Source organism: Oryctolagus cuniculus, chromosome 9 (genome assembly GCF_051225735.1).
Source record: "Oryctolagus cuniculus isolate XC-2025 breed Fujian yellow rabbit chromosome 9, ASM5122573v1, whole genome shotgun sequence".
Lineage (NCBI taxonomy): Eukaryota > Metazoa > Chordata > Mammalia > Lagomorpha > Leporidae > Oryctolagus > Oryctolagus cuniculus.
This window is the reverse complement of record NC_142875.1, coordinates 17,769,252-17,793,374: the sequence shown is the minus strand read 5'-3', so window position 1 is coordinate 17,793,374 and position 24,123 is coordinate 17,769,252. Positions and strand designations below refer to the sequence as shown.

Below are 24,123 nucleotides of genomic sequence, written 5' to 3'. Positions count from 1 at the left end.
AAGATTTTCTAAGTCGAATGTTCCACTGTAAATTTAACTGAAATAACTTTCAAAAATGTCACTGTGATTGTTGTACAGCATTGTCAATATGCTTACTGCCACAGACTGTACACTTACAAATGATGCAGCAATGATTTTTTGTGTTGCACATATTTTACCATAATGAAAAAAAAAAACATTTAATGTTGCTAACCTACTTTGAAAACATTTAAAATTAAAACTCAAAATTTTCAGCAAAACAGTTCTACTCATTTGTAATGGTTCATAATATTTTGATGATAGTTCCTTTGGTTAAGATGCAGTATTTCTCTCTACTTTACAGTTTACCTGCCCTGGTCATGGTACTACATCAAGGTAGGATTTCTGAAGCAGTAAGAACTAAACAAAGGATTCCATCCTCAGATTGATTTTTGTCTCTGAAACAATGAGCACCTTTGAGGGTTTTGCTTTGAAAGATGCCATTTTCTTTCTCTTTAAAGTGACCATGAACCAGAGTGAACATAATATGACAGTGTCCCAGATTCCATCTCCACAAACGTGGCACGTGTTTTATGCAGACAAGTATACATGCCGAGTTGACGAGGAGAATTGGCAAGTGGAAGATATCCCATTTGAAATGGTGTTACTAAACCCAGATGCTGAAGGAAATCCGTTTGATCATTTTGGTGCTGGAGAATCTGGTAAGAAGTATTTAAATATATCCTAAATCCAGACAAAGATTTATGTACAAATATCTTCATGTTACATTTTTAGAATTCTGAATTAAAAGTAGCCAAGTGTCCAACAGAAGAACAAAAACATTCACAAAAGTAGGTTTCTTATTCCTCATGGTAATTGTGTGGTTTTTCATTTCCTCTATACATTCTAAATCTTTTTGCTGTTTTTCTAATACCTCTGCATTATTTTCATCAACAGGAAAATGTTAATAAATTGAACAGTCTAAATTTGTACCCCAATGAATGGTTATGTGAGATTGGAAACTGCACTACTTGTCTGGCTGTCCTGTCACTGGGTTTTTTGAACAAAGACAGGAATTCCTATCATTGAAGCTTGCAGCCAGTTAGGAATGATCAAAGTCCATGATGCTTTTGAGAATCAGATTTACTTCCTTAGAGTGTTTCATCAAGATTTTAGGTGACTGTGTCCTATCCCACTAAGTGATATTCCTAATCCCAACAGAAACAAATGTCTTCTTGTGATCATGATAAACTTATTATAAAGTGTAACAGATTTCTAAATCAGCCTGGGGACAGGATTTGTAGGTCATCTATCAAAGAAAAGTCCTGGGGCCAGCACTGTGGCTTAGCGGGTAAAGCTGCCGCCTGCTGTGCCTGCATCCCATATGGGCGCTGGTTCGAGTCCCAGCTGCTCCACTTCCAATCCAGCTCTCTGCTATGGCCTGGGAAAGCAATAGAAGATGGTCCAAGTCGTTGGGCCCCTGCTGCCCCATGGGAAACCTGGAAGAAGCTCCTGGCTCCTGGCTTCGGATCAGCACAGCTCTGGCCCTTGCAGCCAACTGGGGAGTGAACCGGCAGATAGAAGAGCTCTCTCTCTCTCTCTCTCTCTCTGCCTCTCCTTCTCTCTCTGTGTGACTCTGACTTTCAAGTAAATAAATAAATCTTTAAAAGAAATAAAAAGTCCTAGGGGTTTACCTCTTCATTACTTCACTGTTCTTTCGGACAAGAACAAATTCAGTTCTGTTGCACCTTACTGGCCTTGAAGGAAGGGAAACAGGAGGAAGGCCACTTTAGATTAAACCAAGTGTCAGGTTCAAAGTATAAATTTGTCACTTAGAAAAGCAATTCAACAAGCATGTGTTATAGATAATTTAATGTAAAAATAATAATTAACTAATTTATTATATAAAGGGATAAGCACTTAAAAATCCTTTGGGTTCAAAAAGTTTGTACAAGTGACAGAGCTTAAATAGTTTTTAAAGAGTTTTTTTTTTTTTTAATGGCTTATTTATTTATTTGAAAGGCAGAGTTACAGAGAAGCAGAGGCAAAAAAAGAGAGAGGTCTTCCACCCACTGATGTACTTCCCAGATGGCCGCAATGGCCGGAGCTGCGCTGATCTGAAGCCAGGAGCCAGGAGATTTTTCTGGCTCTCCCACGAAGGTGCAGGAGCCCAAGGAGTTGGGCCATCTTCTGCTGCCTTCCCAGGCCATAGCAGAGAGCTGGATTGGAAGTGGAGCATCCAGGACTTGAACTGGTGCCCAGATGGGATGCCAGCACTGCAGGTGGCAGCTTTACCCGCTACGCCACAGAGACAGCCCCTAATGAGTTAATTTTAAAAGTCCTTTCTGTTTGCAGAACCATAACATAAGCTACTTGAGATATTTTTGAATGCAGGTGAACTTAAAGTTGAATTTCACTAATGATAACCTTGGGTCAGTGTAGATCATTATTGGAAGTTAATTTAGTCCTGGCATATCTTTTATCTTTGTTTAAAAAGATGTTGACATTTTTATCTCACACACATATTTTGAAAAGGCATGGAGTAAGGCCGGCGCCGCGGCTCACTAGGCTAATCCTCCGCCTAGCGGCGCTGGCACACCGGGTTCTAGTCCCGGTCGGGGCGCCGGATTCTGTCCCGGTTGCCCCTCTTCCAGGCCAGCCCTCTGCTGTGGCCAGGGAGTGCAGTGGAGGATGGCCCAGGTGCTTGGGCCCTGCACCCCATGGGAGACCAGGAAAAGCACCTGGCTCCTGGCTCCTGCCATCGGATCAGCGTGGTGCGCCGGCCGCAGCGCGCCGGCCGCGGCGGCCATTGGAGGGTGAACCAACGGCAAAAAGGAAGACCTTTCTCTCTGTCTCTCTCTCTCACTGTCCACTCTGCCTGTCAAAAAAAAAAAAAAAAAAAAAAAAAAGAAAAGGCATGGAGTAAACCAGGTCTACTGATGGCATTAGTTGGCTTGAATGGTTGGACTGAATTGCTTTCAAGATCCACTTTAACCATAAGACTTCATTATTTCATGTGACACTTGGCTAATTTTAGGACAGGTCAGAGCTCACTGTCACTCTATACTGCACCCTGCTGCTCCTAGCCAAGGCGACATCTACCAGCTTTCTCCTCTCTGCCCTCCTGGATAGGCGTTTGGCTCAAGAGATTTTATTTGTTGTGTGGATCCATGAGGCTCTGATCTGCTTTTCCTTGCCTCCTTGTCCAGGGTTCCATTCTTTGTCTCTTTGCTCATCCCTAGTTGAGCAACTAAAGTTTGACCGTATTAAACGATCATATTTTTGCCCATATCTTCTGGTGTTTTCCTCAACATCTCAGTTATGGCAAGCTTCTTTTAGGATTCAGGCCAGCTATTCTGATTTAATTCTTAGTTCTGACTCCTTCTGACCCATTCCTGATTTTATGACTAATTTTTTGCGACGGAAAGAGGGAGACAGAGATCTTCCATATGCTGATTTACTCCCCAAATGGCCACAACAACCAGTCTGGGCCAGGCTGAAGCTAAGAGCCAAGAGCCTCCATACTGGTTTCCCATAAGCACTTGGGCCGTCCTCTGCTGCCTTCCATGTGTATTAGCAGGGAGCTGGATGAGAACTTGCACTCTGATAATGGGATGCTGATGTGCAAGGGGTGGCTTAACCCTCTGTGCCACAAAGCCAGCCTATTATAACTGATTTGATTTAGATAGCTAAAAGCTATCTAATACTGAGATGGGAAGAGTTACATTGGTAACGTCACCAACAATATTTAAATGAGGGACAAAATCTCATTGTAATATGTATTTTCATTGGGCATGAAATTCTGTGAGGATTGATTGTGCCAGAAGTAACCAGTCTTCATCCTTTTTAAAGATCACATCATTGTATTGGTTAAGATACCTGAAAACCTTTGAGAGTAATTTTGCCTTGAAGTCTAAATCCGTGGTTCTCAACCCATCACTGCGTATGTAGCTGGAGTTTTGTTTTTTTTTTTTTTTTTTTTTTTTTTTAAGTCCAGATGTCCACCCCCAGTGACTTAGGTAGATTTGATTTCGAGTGGGAGCCAAGCATCGGCAGTCAATCAGAGCTCTGAAGTTGATTCTGAAGTGCAGAGACACTGTCAAAAAGTCCGTGTGCTGTGGAACATGGTAGTTTTAAAGAGGCTTCGGAGGGATTCTTCTACTCTGTTGCCTTGGATATGGAATTTGTTTCCAGGGAATAATCTCCAATTAGTTCACTTTAGAAATTTTTGCAAGTTTGTCTAATTATCTGCTCTGAGTAGAGAAAATTGATTTGCTATGCTTCTTACTGAGAATTGACTGTTGCCATATATTGAAGAGGTTTGAATTAGAATAATGTGCTATAAATTGCAACAATGTTACATGTTATTCTGGTTAAATTTTATAATTTGTTTTCTTTCAAGCCAATTATATATTTTATTTCCACCAGACTTTGGTTAATCTTCTATTTTAGAGTTGGTCTAAATTAAAAAAAAAAAGACAATAACAACAATGGAAAAAAAAAACTAAGGCAAATTTGATGTTACTTGAGAGAGTACTGAATAGAATTATAATGTATTAAGATAGGATAAAATGAAACTGCCTTTAAAAAAGATTAGAATCCTTGTTAACTGTATTTGTGCTCTTCTCAGAAGCCAAACAAGTCCCCAGAATCCCGTGAGCATTATTTCCTAAAGGCATTCAGGCTGGTTTTCATTGGCACAGTATAATAGGCTCTACCGCACCTCCATCTCACTGTTGTCTCTTTCTCCTGCATGTCCCAAGATAATGAGTTGGCTCTCCCATTTAAAAGCTCAGGAAACATGTTACTGGTAACACACTGGGATGCTTTTGGCTTAAAGTCACAGGAAACCCTAATGCGATAGATATAGATAATGAGAAAATTATTTTACACAAGGTGTTCTGGGGCTCTTCTAAGGTAGTTTGTTTAGCATCTCTCCACCCTGCTGTCCTCTGCCATTAGCTTTGTCCTTAGCTTAGCTCCCTTTAGTTTGCAACTCACTGGGGGTAGTTGTGGGTATCACGTCTCAAGTGACTTCAAAACTCAGTATCTTTTAAGAGTTAGGAAATGTTTCCCAGAAGCTCCCTGAGAAATTCACTGGTCAGAACTGGGTCACATACACTTGTATAGCGTTGTAAGAAGAATGTTAGCCAAAGGCGGTAGAAAGAGGACAAGGGTAGCCAATTCTGTCAAAAGAGTTGCTGGCAAGGATACTGAGGTTTGATTGATGGAGACCAATCCAGCTGTGTTGAGGCACTGGAAGGCTGGCGGCTACTGGGCCCTAAGATAACAAGAATTGTGGACAGGCACTACTGTCCCCAATGTTGCCCCACATGACCCAAGGACTCTTTCCCCTTTCCTGCCCTCTTTTCTCCCATCTGCCATCATTTAGCAGGGTTTGAATTTATTAAAGCTGACCTGCAAGTTTTCTTCTACTTAATTTTCCCAGTGCTGCTTCCTGTAAGCTTGCCTTGAAGTCTATACACTTCTTCATAAGTAGTCAGCAACTGTTGCATACACATTTAAGAGTGTTTTTCTTCTTTAGTGCATATTAAGTTTGAAGTAAGATTTAACATTTAGTGTCTACCTGTTTTAAAATTAGAGTTCAGGGGCCGGCGCTGTGGCATAGCGGGTAAAGCCACCACCTGCATCGCCGACATCCTGTGTGGGTGCCGGTTCTAGTCCCTGCTGTTCCACTTTCGATCCAGCTCTCTGCTATGGTCTGGGAAAGCAGTAGAGGATGGCCCAAGAAGCATGGGAGACCCAGAAGAAGCTCCTGGCTCTTGGCTTTGGTTCAGCCCGACTTCGGCCGTTGAGGCCATAATGGGAATGAACCAGCAGATGGAAGTCATTTCTCTATTTCCTTCTCTCTGTAACTCTGCCTCTCAAATAATCTTTTTAAAAAAATTACAGTTTAATTTCCAAGTGAGCAAACTACGTATTGCTTTCTTCTTATGAGGCTGGTGGCAAAATAAAAGTAAAATTGATAGCTGAAGCAGAACCACCATTTTATCTTTGAAGTATTTGTGGATAGAGTTAAAGTAAGAATCTTTAGTCTAAAATTCAGTGAACAAAAGGTAGGACAAATGTCCTAGTTCAATATGTTTTAATATGTTATCTCAATATAATGATTTTCTGTGTTGGTTATAATATTTAATTACCTTGGAAGATACATTTAGCTTTGAATAATCCTAAAACACTGTTGTTGGTGGGACCTGTCTTTCCAGGGTTCCTGCCTCCTTTACCCTTCTGACCCATTAGTCAATCATCTGAAGGTTTTCTTTCCATGGTAGATTTGTAACCTGGTGGAGGTTGAAGCTTTATCTTGCAATAGATATTCTGTAAACTGTTATTAAAAAAATTTAAATGAGCGCCAGGATTACTTAATGTTAAGAAGGAAAGATAAAAATTAAGATTCAAAACACAAAATAGCACAAGGAGTTGCACTGACCCACGCTTGCTTGTGTTTGTGTCTGTGCTTCCCATCTTGTTCCAGTGCTATAATTATCTCAGGATTATGGTTCCATTATTCCTACAGCTAGAATAGTTTTCTATGTAAGGAGTTTACAAAGAAAGTATATCCCTAGTATTATTTGATCTCTTCCTGAAATCTGAATGCTTTTTTTTAACTAGTACAGGAAAAGTGAGCGGTCCATGTTTCTATACATAGAACAAGGGAGACACCCAGTGGCTGCAACACTTCCTGCTTTTTTTTAACCTTAACCATGCCAAAAACATGGTTGAGGTAGAACTATTTATTGACTACTTTTCCCACAGTTTTTATCTTCTGCATTGCTTTTCCAAAACTATTTTCCACATTTTGGCAGTAGTCCTTCCCCTGCGTGTTAACTGGAGTTCTCCACAGCTGGGAAATTGGAGCCGGTTCAGTGTTCACTGCTGGAATGAAGGGATTGGAGGTTACCATTCATTCGTAGCCACTGCCTCTGCACTCCAGTGTTAGAGAAAGCTTAGAAGCACTAATATAAGGGACTGTCTTGAGATGTAACCAAGGAAATTTAAGCCTTAAAGTCAAAGCTAGCTTTCTGGCTTACTATAAAAAAATTTCTAGACAATGAATATGCAGTCAAAAGATTCCAGATAAAGCAGAAAAAGTGTTTTGCTTGAGATTACCTGAAGACTGCACTGAAAAGCTACTAATCGGAACAGGAGGCCCCTAAAATGGCAGGTGCTGTTTTTACCATCAGATCTGTACATTCTTACAGTGTTCGTATCTTTGCCAACCTACTCCCTTTGCTCAGTTGTAATTTCCGTTCACGAACAACAGACCTTGATCCCATCATGGTCTGGTTTCCCTCTTCTGGCCTGCCCTGCCACCTTTACGTGCTGTGTGGTCTCAGTTCCCACCATGGTTAGGCTAACTTATCTCTGAGTAGCAAGTGGTGTTGACCATTTGGATCCATAGCTGTCTGGTTAGGGATGAGCCAGCTGTGGAGTGGGATCACGTGGCTTCTGTGGACTTTCCTCTGTGGCAAGAACTATGGAAGGGAGCTCAGACAGTGGTAGGTGTCTTGAAGAGCTGACCAAATGGAAATTGAAGGTAAAGGGACATCCCAGAGTAGTAGTTGTCTCCCGTGAGCTGTCTCTGGGTCACCCTTAGGCTCACCGAAGTGGAGATGCTGGACTCCACTCACAGTTTCTGATTCAGTAGATCTGATGGAGGAGGGCCAAGAACTTGCATTTACAAGTCACGTAGTGATGCCGTGGCCCTGGGGATGCACTTGGAGAAACATTGTCGGGATACTGATGGAACTTCTTACAAAAGAAATCCACTGTGGGGGTAAAGTGTGTATCTGACAGAACATTCACATCATGGTTTTCATTTACTGCTTTCAAACAAAACTGATTTTATGTTGAGTCCTTAGGCTTCCCTGATCACTGTGCTTTTTTGTTTGTTTCACAAGATTGACTTTTTTCTTTTGTCTTTTTTTTTTTTTTTTTTTTTTTTGACAGGCAGAGTGGACAGTGAGAGAGAGAGACAGAAAGGTCTTCCTTGTGCCGTTGGTTCACCCTCCAATGGCCGCTGCGGCTGGCACACCACGCTGATCTGATGGCAGGAGCCAGGTACTTATCCTGGTCTCCCATGGGGTGCAGGGCCCAAGCACTTGGGCCATCCTCCACTGTACTCCCTGGCCACAGCAGAGAGCTGGCCTGGAAGGGGGGCAACAGGGACAGAATCCGGTGCCCGGACCGGGACTAGAACCCGGTGTGCCGGCGCCGCAAGGCAGAGGATTAGCCTAGTGAGCCACGGTGCTGGCCTACAAGATTGACTTTAACTAGTTTGGTTTACTCTGCCTTCTTAGAGTTAAAATTTGTGCTCCAAAATGAAAATTGTTTCTGTTTTAATAATTTTTTGTTGCTGTTGTTTACAAAAGTAATTCTAGGACTCCAGTTGAAAAACAAGTAGAAATATATCGACAGGAAGATGTGAAAGCAACCCAACACTACAGCTGGCTGTGTTTTACTGAAGCAAACTCCCTCTCTTCTCTTCACAGGGTTACATGAGTTCTTTTTCCTCCTAGTCCTAGTGTACTTTGTGACTGCTTGCATTTATGCGCAGTCATTGTGGCAGGCTCTTAAGAAAGGAGGGCCCATGCACATGATTCTAAAGGTGCTGACAACTGCACTGCTGTTGCAAGCTGGTTCAGCTGTAGCTAATTACATCCATTTCTCCAGGTAAGGCAAAACCACTACCACTGTGTTCATCGTTACATCTAATTAATCCTAATTAGTCCACCCAAATTATGCTTGCTTTGATTGTGAACAATTTTCCCCCTGTGTTTGTAATTTACACTAATACTGTCCTCGTCAATTCCTCAGTTACTCCAAAGATGGAATCGGGGTACCTTTTATGGGAAGCTTGGCAGAATGTGAGTATCTCTCTCAAAAAGTTTTAAACATGAACTTACTCTATGCTTCTTGCTTGTTTCCTTTTTTTCTTAAATTATATTTTTGTCATAGTACAATTTTTCTGCACAAAGTTGGTTAGAATTCAGCTCAAAATAGGATTACAGGTTTAGTTTGCATCTGTTCTATTTAGTTTCTTTTTATTGATAGATAATGTGTGCGGCTCTTACTTTTTTAGAGCATATTTATATACTTTCTCATTTTATCCCTCAAAAAAAAAATGAAAAGTAAGTCTTTTCATCCTGCTTTGCATTAAAACTCTGGTCTCCTGGGGCAGGTGGTTGATTAGTGGTTAGGACACCTGCATCCCATCTTGCAATGCCTAGGTTTGAGTCCTGTCTCCATTTCTAATTCTGGTTTCCTGATAACGCTCTCCCTGGGAGGCAGCAGGTGATGGCTTGAGTGACATTTGGATCCCTATCACTCATGTGGGAGATCTGGATTGCATTCTTGGGTTGCAGCTTCAGCCCGGCCAGTCCTGGCTGTTACAGGCATTTGGGGAGCCAACCGGTAGATGGATGCTCTCCCTCTTTTTCTCTTTGTCTCTCTAAAAACAAAGAATCTGAGCTCAGTGACATGAAGCACATTCCCAGTGTCATCCACTGAGGTGGTGAACCAGACTCAGACCCAAAATTTATGCCTCCAGAGCTGAAGTTTTTTCCTCTATTTTATTGCATTTTCCATTACACAATTTTTCTCTGTTTCTGACCAAGACCTATAGCATATACTCATAATTGAGCTAACCTCAGATTTTTACTCTTCTGTTGATAATAGGAACTCTGATGGAGTAATTTTTAAGTTATATACGATAAGCACTAATCATCCTATAATCATGACATTTCAAAGTGAACTTCAGAGACATCAAGTTGTATGACATTCTTAAACCTGGAAAACTAATTAATTTTTTAATAAATTTATTTATTTATTTGCATTTCATGAGTACAACTTTAGGAATATAGTAATTCTTCCCACCATACCCGCCTTTCCACTCCTGCTCCTTCTCCCTCTCCCATTCCCAGTCCCATTCTCCACTAAGATCCATTTTCTTTTTCTTTTCTTTTTTTTTTTTTTTTTTTGGAAAGTAAAAAGAGTAGCAAAGTTTATTAGGGTAGGGACATCTGCAAGAACAGGATGGGCACCTCTCCAGACAGGACCTCTGACTGGGGGGAGGGGGAAACAAGGTTACATGGTTGAATAGAGAGACTACACCTGGCCAGACAGGCGGGCGGCTCAGCAGATAGGCAGAGGGCTGAGCACGCAGTCCGGTTGAGGCCGGGGGTTTTTAAGGAGATGGGTCTTTGTCTTCACACATCTCCTCCTAAAACAAAGGATTTTATGGCTGTAAATATTAAGAAGCTCCTATCTGAGTTTTCCCTTGAAGGTATCAGACAGGAGGAAGCCTAGCTGGCGCCATCCTGGGTTCAGAGGAAGGGAGAGCAGGACCCCCTAGAGAATGGGGATCTGGAGCAGGGTATTTGAAATGCAGATACTGGGCTGCATCTGGGAGATTGTGGAAGATTTGTCTGGCAGAAGGGGCGGGGACCTCCACCTGGCAGGTTATCAGGTAGAAGGGGGCAGGGCAGGATGCGAATGCCGGGCTGCCCCTGAAACATTATCGGGATGACTTTGAGATGCAGATGCATATGCTGGACATAGAAGTCTTCTCTTTAGGCCTGTCATACACACATAAGCTCATATCTAACTTCCTACCTAACATTCCCCCCTCAAGAGGCAATACTCAAAATTCTTCTTTGGGATTATGGATGGAGTTCCGTTTTCTGTAACTTCTTCGAAGCTGGCATGTGGGCATCAAGGAGGATTTAGGTATTTCCTCTTGCTATCTGCTAAGATCCATTTAGATTAACTTCATACACAGAAGACCAACCTAATACCAAGTAGAGTTCAACAGTTTGCACCAAAAAAAAAAAACAAAAACAAAAACAAAAAACCCAAACAACAAAAAAAATGTTCCTCAATAGTCGAAACAAGGGCTGTTCAAAGTCATTGCATCTTGAAGTTAATTTCACTTTTTTTTAGAAGCTAGATTAACTTTAATGAAGCACCCAAGAATGATACATTGTGGGGAGCAATCCGGACTAGACTAAGTTACTCGAATTAGGACTTATTCTATGCATCTGCTCTCCCACAATATGGCGCTGGGAGAGAAGTAAACAGCTTCCGCACAGCTGCCTCCAGTTCAACCAATTAACTGTAGGACTTGCTCCTGATTGGAGAGCAGTGTACTCGGCGTGTGGGCAGCCGAGTTGGGATTGGCGGAGGAGGACTATAAAGGAGGAGAGAGACGGCATGCACCGGGAACATCTATGGGGAACATCTAGCTGAAGGAACACCCGTGCAGCCCCCGAGAAAAGCCGGCTGGCGGTGTGCCGCTCCCCTGCGGAAGTGGGGAATGTGGCCAGGGGGAACTGCCCTTCCACGGAGGTGGAAGGGATAGTAACCAACCCGGGAAGAACCAGCAGCAAACCCGGGGAGGGCCGAGCAGACGAAAGAACAGCGCAGGGTCCTGTGTCGTTCCTCCACGAAGAGGGGGAGCGACATAATGGTGCCGTGACTCGGATATGAAGCCTAGGCAGGGTTTAGTGTCGCTCCTCCACGAAGAGGGGGAGCGACATAATGGTGCCGTGACTCGGATAGGAAACCTGACTCGGATACAGCGCAGGGTCTTGTGTTGCTCCTCCACGAAGAGGGGGAGCGACATAATGGTGCCGTGACTCGGATAGGAAACCTAGGATGGATAAAAAACTTAGGAGGGAAGAAACGGGAAGAACTGGGAAAATATCGGAGAGAGAAACTAGCAAACAGCCTAGGGAAAATATCGGAGAGAGAAACTAGCAAACAGCCTAGGGAAAAGCCGGACGAAAAGGGTGCCGGAAGAAGCTATTGAAAGCCTAGGCATAGACTCGGATACGGACTACGGGGGGAAGCTGGGAGAAATCTCTAAGGTCGAAAGCGAAAGTGAAAGCTAGAACAAACAGACTCGGACGCGGACTGTGGGGAGAGGCCAGGAGAAATGAGGGAGGAATATCGTTGGAGGAAAGCTTGGGGAAACATACCGGGTAGAGAAAAATGTTAGGGAAATTGAAGCCGCGGGGGGCAGGCCGAGGCGGAAACGGAAGCCACTTTGGGGTTCTCAAGTTAGCCCGGGAATAGGGGGCGAAAAGTTGAAACCAGAAGCTGAAACGTGAGCCAGGTTGGGATCCGTCTGATTAGCCCGGGGAGCAAAGGACGGGAAGCCAAACCGTGGGGCGGAGACGTACGCTGGGTTGAATTCGCCAGGCTAGCCCAGGGAACTTAGATTGAATGCTAGTGGCGGACACGTAAGCTACACGCTGTGTGACTCGCGGAGGCTGCCGTGCGCAGAGAGAGCGTGCGGGGCACAAGTAGATAGGGAACGGGGCTGGCGTAGGCCGTGGTGCAGACGCGAAGGGCGTGGAGACCGCGGAGCGCGCGAAGCCAAGCCGCGCAAAGCCGGGAAGCTGCGCAGATGAGAGAGGTGCGGGCTGAAGCGGCTCAGCCGGGAAGCCGCCGAGAAGTAGCCTCGGGGCGGGCAGCGGGAAGCTGCGGGGATAAGAGAAACAGAAGTTTGGAAGTGGAGTGAGAGAAATGGGAATGTTGGCAGATAGAAGTAAAATGGGAGAAATAGGAATGCCCGGAGATAGAGAAATAGAGAAAAATAAGGCCTCCCCTCAACATGGCAACGAGAAAGTTTGGATTTGGTCTGCCTGGATTCGGTTTGCCTGATAGGTTTTGTAAACACCTGCAGGCAGTTCTAGCAGAGCAGAGCATGCGCTGCAGGGCACCGAACACAGGCACGCATCAGTGCCTAAAAACCTCCTCACAACATGGCGAAGAGAGGACCCGGATTCGGTTTGCCTGATAGGACTTGTAAGAGCCTGTGGCAACTCTAGCAAGTAGAGCAGAGTGTGTGCCGCGGGACACCGAAGACAGGCGCGTATCAACGCTAAAAAATAAAAAGAAAGGGGGATCTGTGGGGAGCAATCCGGACTAGACTAAGTTACTCGAATTAGGACTTATTCTATGCATCTGCTCTCCCACAATATGGCGCTGGGAGAGAAGTAAACAGCTTCCGCACAGCTGCCTCCAGTTCAACCAATTAACTGTAGGACTTGCTCCTGATTGGAGAGCAGCGTACTCGGCGTGTGGGCAGCCGAGTTGGGATTGGCGGAGGAGGACTATAAAGGAGGAGAGAGACGGCATGCACCGGGAACATCTATGGGGAACATCTAGCTGAAGGAACACCCGTGCAGCCCCCGAGAAAAGCCGGCTGGCGGTGTGCCGCTCCCCTGCGGAAGTGGGGAATGTGGCCAGGGGGAACTGCCCTTCCACGGAGGTGGAAGGGATAGTAACCAACCCGGGAAGAACCAGCAGCAAACCCGGGGAGGGCCGAGCAGACGAAAGAACAGCGCAGGGTCCTGTGTCGTTCCTCCACGAAGAGGGGGAGCGACAATACATCTTTTGGGAACATTTTGACATAGTTATAATACACTCTTTGAGGACTGAGGTCCTGCATGGGAAGTTAGTGCATAGTGAATCTTGTTGTTAATTTAACAATTAACACTCTTATTTTTGACGTCAGTTATCATCCAGCTCTTGATTTAAGCTGCCTAGGCTATGGAGGCCTTTTGAATCCACAAACTCCGTCAGTATTTAGACAAGGAAGTAGAAGCAAAGTGGAGGTTCTCTCTTCCCTTGAGAGAAAAGTACCTCCTTCTTTGATGACCATTTCTTTCCACCAAGGTCCTTCATGTAAGACATTGTTTGCCACAGTGTCTTGGCTTTCCATGCCTGAAATGCTCTAATGAGCTTTTCAGCCAGAATCCTGGAAAACTATTTAATATTTGTTCTAAAAAGCAGATTCTGAATATGAAAATATTCAGGATTTACTTTTCTGTAGATTTTGATACTTCTCCTCTAGCCTCCTCACTGTCTAATAGGATGTCTTGTGGTACTATTGTTGGTCATCTTAGGGCCCACTCCTCTGGGGCTTGCTGCCTGAAACTTCACGAACCTTTTGTTTTCCTTGTGAAGAGGAAATGTACAGTTCAATTCCTTGCCATGAACCAGGGGAGCTTATCCTCTCTGAACCATTTTTGGGAGCCCTGCCTCACCTCTTTTCTTTCAGACAACTTGTGGGTGTTTAATAGAATATGAATGTCAAAGCTGAACAGAGCCCTTAAAATCATTCAGGTCATGCATCTTAGATAAGGAAATTCAGGTCCAAAGAGGCATAGAACTCAGAGCCATAATCAAAGATTGTTGACTTTTTGGGAATATCTGTTGCATATGGAAATACTGTTTTATAGTATTGGGCATTTTCACTGAAGATTAAAAAGATTTTTTTTAACAACTGCAATAAGTCATTGTTGCTAGTTCTTGGTGGTTCCAACAACAAAAGGTTTTGTTAGTTAAGTGATTAAAATCCAAGACAGAATGGGGGTTTTGAGTCAACATATCTCTGAAAGGGTATAGCATTAGGTTTTTGGTTTGCAATTTTTGAATATAAAAATTATGTGCCACAGATCATTTTCTGTTTCTGTAAGAATATCCTATGTAAAAGAAGTAAAAGTTATAAACATCAAAATTATGGGTGGCACTTTGAAGGAAGTTTTTATTTTGTTAATTTGTGATCACAAGTTTATTCCAAAATCTACCTCAAACTACACAGATGATAGAAAAAAAAGTGATAAAACCCTTTTTAAAAAAATCGATAAATAGGAGCTTTAAAATAAAATACCCATTGAACTTGAAACATTTATAGGTGTTCTGGAAATGGTGAACTGTATACGGGCAGTTTTGGTGCATCCTTTCTAAAGCCTGCTACTCTGCTCTGCAGTGTGGGCGGCGGCCACCTGGTGGCACATCACACTAATGCATGGAGTGGAGTGGCTCATCTGTGCGCAGGGTCTGGCACTAAAGCCCACTTTATTGGTTGTTAGGGTGGGTGTGCATTTTCTGGTCTTGTTTCTCATTCATAGTTTCAGAATACAACCCAGAAAGTACAGTGATAATATCCTTTGCGTTGCCGAAATTATATTTAAAATTGTTTCTTTCAATAAGCAGTAAATTACAGAAAATAAAATAATGTAGTTAGAAAAGCTAAGGAAAATAGCAAAGATATTTAAGGCTGGACTTGAAAGAGATGTGATATGGGCATGTCTGTATATTTTCAAATAGAAGAATTGCCATTTAAATGCTTTTATTAACATTTACAAGTCTTATGGCAAAATTTTAATTCTTTAAAATTGTACATGAAAATTTTAAATATGTTATCTCAAAAATGAAGGAAGGAAGGAGAGAGAGGAAGGGAGAGAGGAAGGGGAAATATCATTATATCCTTAGAATTATATCCACATCTGGCTAAAAAGCCCATGAGAGTATTTCAGACATGGAAAGCCAAGACACTGTGGCAAAAAATGACCTAAATGAAAGATCTCTGTGAGTGAGATCCCAGCAGAAAGAAGGTGCCATCAAAGAAGGAGGTACCTTTCTCTGAAGGGAGGAGAGAACTTCCACTTTGACTATGGCCTTGTCTAAATAAGATTGGAGTTGATGAACTCAAGAGGCTTCCATAGCCTTGGCAGCTCATGACAAGGGCCTAGGGTGATTACTGACGTCATAAATAAGAGTGTCAATTGTTAAACCAACAACAGGAGTCACTGTGCACTTGCTCCCCATATAAAACATCTGTCCTTAATGTGTTGTACTATGAAAATTAACGGTAAAACTAGTCTTCAAATAGTACTTCATACTTTGTGTGTTTGTGTGGGTGCAAACTGTTGAAATCTTTACTTAGTATAGAGTTGATCTTCTGTATATAAAGATAATTAAAAATGAATCTTAATGAAGAATGGGATGGGAGAGAGAGTAGGAGAAGGGATGGTTTGCAGGTGGGAGGGTGGTTATGGGGGGGAAGAACTGCTATAATCCAAAAGTTGTACTTTTGAAATTTATAATTATTAAATAAAAGTTTTCTATAAAAAAGAATTATATCCACAAACTCCATTGAATCTGTTAAAAACTAATTAATATTAAAAATAAGTTGGGGAAAAATAAATAAAATTGTACCTGAACATCTCATTGGATTTCCTCAGCTTCTCTTTGGAAATGCCTATCTTTTTGTGGCTAAAAAAAGTGATATTCTCATCTCAATGCAAAAAAATACCAAATTATTTTTATTGCAAAGACTTGGTTGACTTTGGTTTTTAATTCCCTTTAGTTTTTGACATCGCTTCCCAAATTCAGATGTTATACCTGCTTCTGAGTCTGTGCATGGGCTGGACCATAGTCAGGATGAAGAAGTCTCAAAGCAGACCTCTCCAGTGGGATTCGACCCCTGCCTCCACTGGCATTGCTGTGTTTATTGTCCTGACACAGGTGAGCATTGATCACCCAGTGTTTCTGCTTAGTGAGAGTCAGAAATGCAAACTGGAACATACTGGGGACACATGAGGAATCTGGGTCGTTTTGAAGTAGGAATTTAAATGGTGATAGAGTAAATAGCTTTGTAAATCCTCTGTGTGCTGGGGCTGGCGCTGTGGCGCACTAGGTTAATCCTCTGCCTGCGGCACCGGCATCCCATTTGGGCACTGGTTCTAGTCCCGGTTGCTCCTCTTCCCATCCAGCTCTCTGCTGTGGCCTGGGAAAGCAGTAGAAGAAGGCCCAAGTGCTTGGGCCCTACACTCACATGGGAGACCGGGAAGAAGCACCTGGCTCCTGGCTTCAGATTGGCGCAGCGCCGGCTGTTACAGACATTTGAGGAGTGAACCAACGGAAGGAAGACCTTTCTCTCTGTCTCTCTCTCTCACTGTATGTAACTACCTGTCAAATAAATAAATAAAATCTTTTAAAAAAAATCCTCTGTGTGCTAATATATGTACACTGCAGAATTTAATTGTAATTTGTCTGAATGTGAGCTTTCTAGCAGCCTTTTTTCTGAGAGACAGAGAGATTGTCCATTTACTGATTCTACTGGTTGCACTCCCCAAACACCCAGCTGGGCCTGGAGAAAGCTGAAGCTAGAAACTGGAAATTCAATCTAGGTCTTTCACATGGGTGACAGTGACTCAAATATTGGAGCCATCACCTGCCACCCCAGGATATGCCTTAACAGGAAGCTGGATCAGAATTGGAGCCTGGACTTGAAACCAGGCACTCTGACTAGGGATGTGAGCATCTCAAGTAGTACCATCACTGCTATGCCACGCACACGCTGTGCCAAGCACATACTGCCCACCAACTTTTTAAAGTATAATATAGTTAATTTTTTTTTTTTTTTTTTGGACAGGCAAAGTGGACAGTGAGAGAGAGAGAGACAGAGAGAAAGGTCTTCCTTTGCTGTTGGTTCACCCTCCAATGGCCACTGTGGCCGGAGCGCTGCAGCTGGTGCACCGCGCTGATCCGAAGGCAGGAGCCAGGTGCTTCTCCTGGTCTCCCATGGGGTGCAGGGCCCAAGTACTTGGGCCATCCTCCACTGCCCTCCCTGGCCACAGCAGAGAGCTGGCCTGGAAGAGGGGCAACCAGGACAGAATCCGGTGCCCCGACCGGGACTAGAACCCGGTGTGCCGGGACTAGAACCCGGTGTGCCAGCACCGCAAGGTGCAGGATTAGCCTAGTGAGCCACGGCGCCGGCCAATATAGTTAATGTTGGGTTTGATTGGCATTTTCTGTTCAACAAGTGTCTTCTTGCATATTTGCTGGTATATGGTACTCAACATTGAATCAGGAATCAGTGAATTTGAGATTCGTCCATTGGCAAGGATCTTTAGAATTGTCTATACATAAAAGAATTTGAATCATTATGTGAGAGTAATTAAAAGACAAAATATGGAATAAAAAAGAATGGGATCTTGCTTTCAGAGCAAATACAGAAACAGATCTGGTCTTTTAGAAAGGTCCTCTCTGCCTTTTTTTCTCTTCCTTTATGGTGGTAGTGTTGACATAATTCTAGGATATCCGTATGCCTGTGTGCACTGGTTTTGTGAAAACAAAGAAGAAAGAAAGCTATAACCACAAAACTTTATATAGAGTTTGTGACCAGCATTAGCTGTAGCTGCAATTGCTCCTGGGCTCTGTGAAGGACACTGTAATGAAAGAAATATTAATGAAGGTGCGGCAAGTGCTTTGTTTGTTTATATGCCTCTAGTGTTTGTTTAGTTCCATGGGTGCTAAGTGAAGTTAGACTACTTGAATTTGCATAATTGACTTGAGAAAACGACCATATCACAGGTAGTGATATTTAGAAAAAAAAAAAGTACAGGAAAGGGGCTAATGAAAAGAATTGAAATCAGAAGTGATTAAAATAAGCAAGAATCTAACTTAATGGTTTTGACTGAGGAATTGAGAGTAGTGTGAATATCACTTTAAACTCTCATTTCTCAATTCACAGCTCCTTTAAAAATTCAGCTCTCATTATCACTTCATTATAATTTTAATTCATTATCATAGATAAATACAAATTGAGATTATGACAATATACTATAGTAGAGCTTATGCACTTTTGGAAGAATACGTTAGACATAGCGAGGTCAAGGCATTTGAGAAAAACTACCAAAGACTACATGAATATATATATATACATATATATATGTGTATATATACATATATATATGTGTATATATATATATATACATACACTAACATGTGTATGAAAATAGGCTCAAATATTTAAGGATGTGAATCATGGGAAATGGTAGTTCTAGAAGAGTGCTTCTTTGTTGTGGAGGTTACATTTAGAAACACAGGTGAAGGAGTCTGATGGGAATAATTTGGTAGAGGAAGGAGTAGCGTTTTCGGTCTTAGCAAATATTGATCCCAAGAAGAATCCTTCACGAGTACAGGATGACAAACGGGTTTACTTATTAAGCACACTAAGAGGAGAGAAATTTGGGTAGAAGATGTGAAAATGAAGAAAGGCGAAGTTGCTGCCCAGCACCATGAAGTTTAAGAATTGGATTTGACATTGACTTTGGATCTGAAGGCTTTGGATGTCACTGTGATGAGGGTGGGGTTGACAAAGGAAGCCCAAAGGGCTACACACATTTCTGCATGTTTGATGGTAAAAACATGATTGTAATTTAGTAAGAGGAAACATGGACACTGATATCTATTAAGTAGCAGTAAACAGAACAGCTTAATGAAAACTTGCAGAGCAATGTGGGAGAAAAGGTCAACAAACAAGGAAGAGTAACAATGCCCTGGGCCCTTAGGGGGAATATTTATTTATTTATTTATTTATTAATATTTATTTCAAAGGCACAATTGACAGAGAGGGAGAGACACAGAGAGAGGTCTTCCATTCGCTGATTCACTTCCCAAATGGCCACAGAGGCCAGGGCCACGGCTGGGCCTGGCCAAGCCAGGAGCCTAGAACTCCATCCAGGTCTCCCAAGTGGGTGCAGGGCCTCAAGCACTTGGGCCATCTTCCGCTGCTTTCCTAGTCGTATTAGCAGGGAGCTGGATTGGAAGTAGAGCAGCCGGGGTTTGAACTGGAGCCCATCTGGGATGCTGGCATCACAGGCAGCAGTCCAGTCTGCTGTGCCACAGATGCCGGCCCCAGAAGGTGAATATTTAAAATACTGTCTCCTTTACCTAGAGAGGTTACCACAAAAAAGAGTGAGGTCTAAAGTCAGCCATTGTGGCTTGTTAGTTTCTGGATTACAAAAGCTATCTGAGATATTTGAAAGTTACCCTGAGGTGGTAGGCTTGAATGCAGAATAGTTTGATTTCTAACCATGGTGTGGAACTGAAAAGCAGATGGATTTAGAAGAAGTATTAGTTGTTCTCTTAACCTTTTCAATTTAGCTTTATCCTTAGAGGTGTCTTATTTGAATTGTTAGCGCAGTAGCAGTTTTTAAAATCTTCAGAGTGTGGTCTCACTTGATAAAACTCCCTTTTCTCTAGCTTAGAGTATCAGAGCAAGGAAAAGACTGTGCCTGCACTTCTTAATTGACAGTGTTCATAGTCTGATAAGTCTTAGAGCCTCTTAGGAATGTGTGTGTCATGTTCAAGAGCACGTGCACAAAAGAGTTTTTTAAAAGTACTCTTATTGTAAATGGATACGGATTTTGTTCTCTGAATGTGGTATTGTTTTTTGCAGAGTGTTTTGCTGCTTTGGGAACAGTTTGAAGATACCGGTCATCATAGCTCCCATTCACACCACAACTTAGCAGGGATCCTTCTGATCGTTTTAAGAATTTGCCTGGCATTGTCATTAGGCTGTGGACTCTATCAGATCATCACAGTGGAGAGGAGCACACTCAAAAGGGAGTTCTACATCACATTTGCCAAAGTATGAGTTGGAGTGGAAATGGGGCGGAAGGGTGGACATGAGCTTCAGGCTGATTGCGTTGGGAAGTTAATAAGCAACTGCTGCTAGCCTTTCTTAAACTTCTCTTGTGCGCCAGGCACCACCCTGAGCCCTGTATGTGCTCAAATCTAGTCCTCACGAGCTACATGATGTAGGCATTGTTAGCCCCATTTCACAGAACCCATGGAGCGGTGTTTTCCATGTAATCTTTGGCAGGTCAGTTTTGCCTCGATCATCATTTGGTTCTAGAGCAGAGTGCGGGTTGCCGCGTCTGCAGCTGTTGATTCCCAGGGAGTGAGGGAGTGCTGCTGTGAGAGGTGGGTGCTCTTCTGCAGTGCCAGCATTGTATATGCGTCAGCCACCGCCCCCCCGTCCCCTGGGAGTGGGAGCAGGTTCACCTCCCCTTTCTGTGTCTTCCTCACACTGGAGAGATCCCAGAGCTAGTTGGATTCTTAAACTAAAGAAAGACGAGGGGGCAGGAGCAGTACAGTACGGAAGCCTCCCTCCTGGGAAGGTTCTGTGCATCTGACACTCTGAGAAAATCCAGGTCGCTTCGCCTTGGCCCCTGGGAGCAGGGTTCTGATCAGTCTCCCAGCCTGCCCTCAGAGTCCCGGGCCGTTCTGGGCAGCCGGGGCAGGAGGGCCAGATTCCTTCTGTCTCTAGCTGAGCTCCGCAAAGCTGCTGCTGTGACACCAGGAAGGAGCCTCTGGCCCAAACAGGCAAGAAAGTGCCATTTTGCTTTTGAATTTTGGACAGGGACGGGAGTGCGTACTGTTTGATAACTTAGTGTGCTTGAGGTGGTTTTCCGGTTTTGGTTTGTTTAAAACAGGACCAAACTTTTTTCTGGAGCTTAAGAAAAGGTGGTTTTTTATGTTTTAACTTTCTGAATAGGGTCAAACATCCAAAAGTATTTAAAAAGTATCTCTCTGCCATCTATCTACTCATTTCTTATCACTGCTGGGAGTTTCTGTTGTAGCCTGCTAGAGAATTCTTATTATGCCTATATATTTGCTTTTATTTTTATACAGATAGAAACATAGCATATTTTTCTACATCTTTTTTCCCTCAGAATCTTCCTTATTTACCAGACACCTCAATAGCTACTATTTCATTAACTTGTTTACTCAAATTTAGTTTCGTAAAACAGAGTATGTTACCATCCCATGGTTCAAGAAAAACTTGAAAATGATATTTGAGAAGTGTCATGTAAATTGGTGCCCATTCTTGCCCACTCAGTTCCCTCTGTGCTACTCCTCAAACAGGTAGCCACTGTTAATCCATTATTTTGTGTTTTCTTGTAGCATCTCTTTGTGTGTGTGCATGCAAATATGCGTGTGCATTCTTTATTTTTACAATTATATTACGTATTTGCACCTTGCTCCTCTCACGTTATTAATCTGTCACTTGTGTTCATGTTTTATAGTATGTCAAAATGTGTGTTCATAACAGATTTACAAATAAAAGTTTCTGAATACTCCAAAAAACCTCATTTGGTCAGAAACAAAATATTACTGTCTCAGCAACAGCAAATTTATTTTTCCATTTTTTGCAAGCTCTACTCTGAAGGCCACTTGAGGTTATATTTATTAGTAATACACTTAATAACATCTTTCTCTGCTACATTCTGAAAATAAAGGCACAGCTATACTTATTTGGCTTATTCTTGATTCGTTTCAGGGCTGTATCTTATGGTTTTTGTGCCATCCAAGTCTGGCATGCATTTCTGTCATTTTTAATGACTACCAAAGAGATAAGGTAAGTAATATATGTGATTACTTTTTTTAGGAAAATATAGTCTTTATTGGCAAAATATTAAAGTAGGAGGGGGCTGTCTATGTGGAAGTTTTTGGAATTTTTGAAACAAAACTTAAGCTGAAGAGTATATAAATTAGAAGTTTAAAATATTTTAAAAAGTACTTAACATTTTGTGTATAAGCAAAATGATTGGAATTGATTTTGTTCTTATTTTTAGCCTATTGCAGAATACTGTTTTACAGCCAAATTATGTAATTTATAACACGGCTTTGCTAAGAAAAAGCAATTACAATCTTTTTGCCATATAATCAAAATGAAGACAGTCACAAAAAGCGGTTGAGCTGCTTTTGCAGGCTGAGCACACGAGGCCGCCACGTTGTGATTGCCTGCGTCCCTCCCTTCTCAGTGTCGGCTCCATCCCCGGAAGGGGGAGCTCAGCCGGGAGCCCTTGAGGAGCAGGGCAGTCTGTGCTGGAGCGCACAGACGCTGATGGAGCCTGAGCGGCAAGAGGGCAAACGGGAAGGTAGAAGGTTGTCTACAGAAGCAGAGAAGCGACTTGAGAGTTTCTGAAAGAGCTTTTAGGGTCCGCACAGCCGGGGGCAGGGGCATGCCTTATTCCTGTGACTGAGTCAGCCAGGACCCTGGTTTCTCTTATTACTGAAACTGTGGTGCATGTACTCTTAGGAAAGAACGATTTAGCAGATTGTTCTTTTGCATTTCCCTTTGGCTTCTATAAACTCGTGAGCAGTTACAGTTTTCCTACTGATGGCTCCTTTGATGGCCCATACCCCCATGAAATGAAGGGTGGAGTCCTGGCCCTATGTAAAAAGTATATACGGGCTCCTGAGAAATTGAATATAATTCCTCTGTTTCTGTGTGCAGTAAAAGCATTTCCTTTCTTCTCTTTTCAGGTTATTACAATAGGTGTTATCCTTGGCCAGTCTGTTGCCATGGTTATCCTCTACAGACTCTTTCTCTCCCACAGTCTATACTGGGAAGTTTCTTCCCTTTCCTCAGTAACACTACCACTGACCGTATCGTCTGGACACAAAAGCCGCCCTCATTTCTGATACTTGATTTCTGTGGAAAAGAAAAGTGAAGGGGTTAAAAGAGTGCAATAAGGACCCAAATACAGTGACTTTTTTTTCATACATTTGGTATGAAAAATTGAATAGCAAAAGCAGAGCATGTTTCTGTATAACTGCATTTAAGCAGTACCAAAACTGAAAAAAGGTAATAACTGAAATGTTTTAAAATACATGTAAACAATAAACTTTCAGGAAATTCTGTTGTTATAAGGTGATTGAAGCAATTTCCATATGGAAATACACGTGAAACAGAATTATATGACATTTTGGTAAGGTACCCCTTGCAATGCCTCATCCTACATCCATAGCTAACTCAGGTTTGATAGTCTTGTAAAAAGTAATCAGTTAAATGATTACTTGCTTTTATATATCTAAACTGGTTCAGTTAGGAAATCAGTGTAATAGACTGATTTTAAAAACTGCTTCTTTTTTTCTTGCTTTAAGGAAAATGCATTTGAAAGAACTGAAAGTGAAATTACTTCAGGGAATGAATATAAAATATGTTCACAGTTAAATGGATGAGCTTTTGTTTTTCATGGGATGGGTTGTTCTTGTATATTTTTCTGTCTTTTGGGGCTCTAGTTCAGGTTTTAGCTTGATTAGCAAAGTACTTTTGACAAATAGTTCCTGAAAAATAAAACTTAGAGATTTATTACATGGGTGGTAAAGAAAAGGAGTTTTAAAATTTAAGTACTTGGCTGAAGGGGCAAGCAGGTTTTTGTGTTTAAAAAGAAAGAAGGAAAAGGTACTGTGTGATATGGCACTAAAATTTTAATCCCGATATAATTCGTTTCTCTAACATTGAATCCCCAATCATAATTAAGCCGTATACAAGATTAAGTTAACAGAAGCATTTCACATAAACGTTGGTTTCAGTCTTCAACTACCCATGAATTCCTGCCCAAGGATGCTTAATCAGGATTAAATTTCCTATGAATAATTGAAAAACAAAATACTCACTGGATTTGCTATAATCCGTGTTGGCACTGGATTTTAAGTAGTTGCCATCTTGAATCCTTTGTAATAAAGCCATATTGGTGTGTGGGTGGG

The 24,123-nt window shown here is 42.3% G+C and overlaps 1 protein-coding gene across 2 annotated transcripts in view; it reads left to right on the top strand.

Annotated features, from left to right (window-relative positions):
* GPR180 (G protein-coupled receptor 180) overlaps positions 1 to 23,588 on the top strand; it is a 34,044-nt gene extending 10,456 nt beyond the window's left edge. The window contains exons 3-9 of one of the 2 annotated variants that reach the window (XM_051850543.3): positions 480 to 680; positions 8,472 to 8,652; positions 8,797 to 8,846; positions 16,142 to 16,299; positions 20,021 to 20,212; positions 21,908 to 21,985; positions 22,897 to 23,588. In XM_051850543.3, the coding sequence (XP_051706503.1) occupies positions 480 to 680; positions 8,472 to 8,652; positions 8,797 to 8,846; positions 16,142 to 16,299; positions 20,021 to 20,212; positions 21,908 to 21,985; positions 22,897 to 23,055 (1,019 nt within the window). In that variant the 3' untranslated portion in view covers positions 23,056 to 23,588. Of the gene's footprint in view, positions 1 to 479; positions 681 to 8,471; positions 8,653 to 8,796; positions 8,847 to 16,141; positions 16,300 to 16,547; positions 16,779 to 20,020; positions 20,213 to 21,907; positions 21,986 to 22,896 lie in introns of those variants that run through there. The other variant, XM_089303490.1, reaches the window with a different exon arrangement.
* The last annotated feature ends 535 nt before the right edge of the window (positions 23,589 to 24,123 follow it).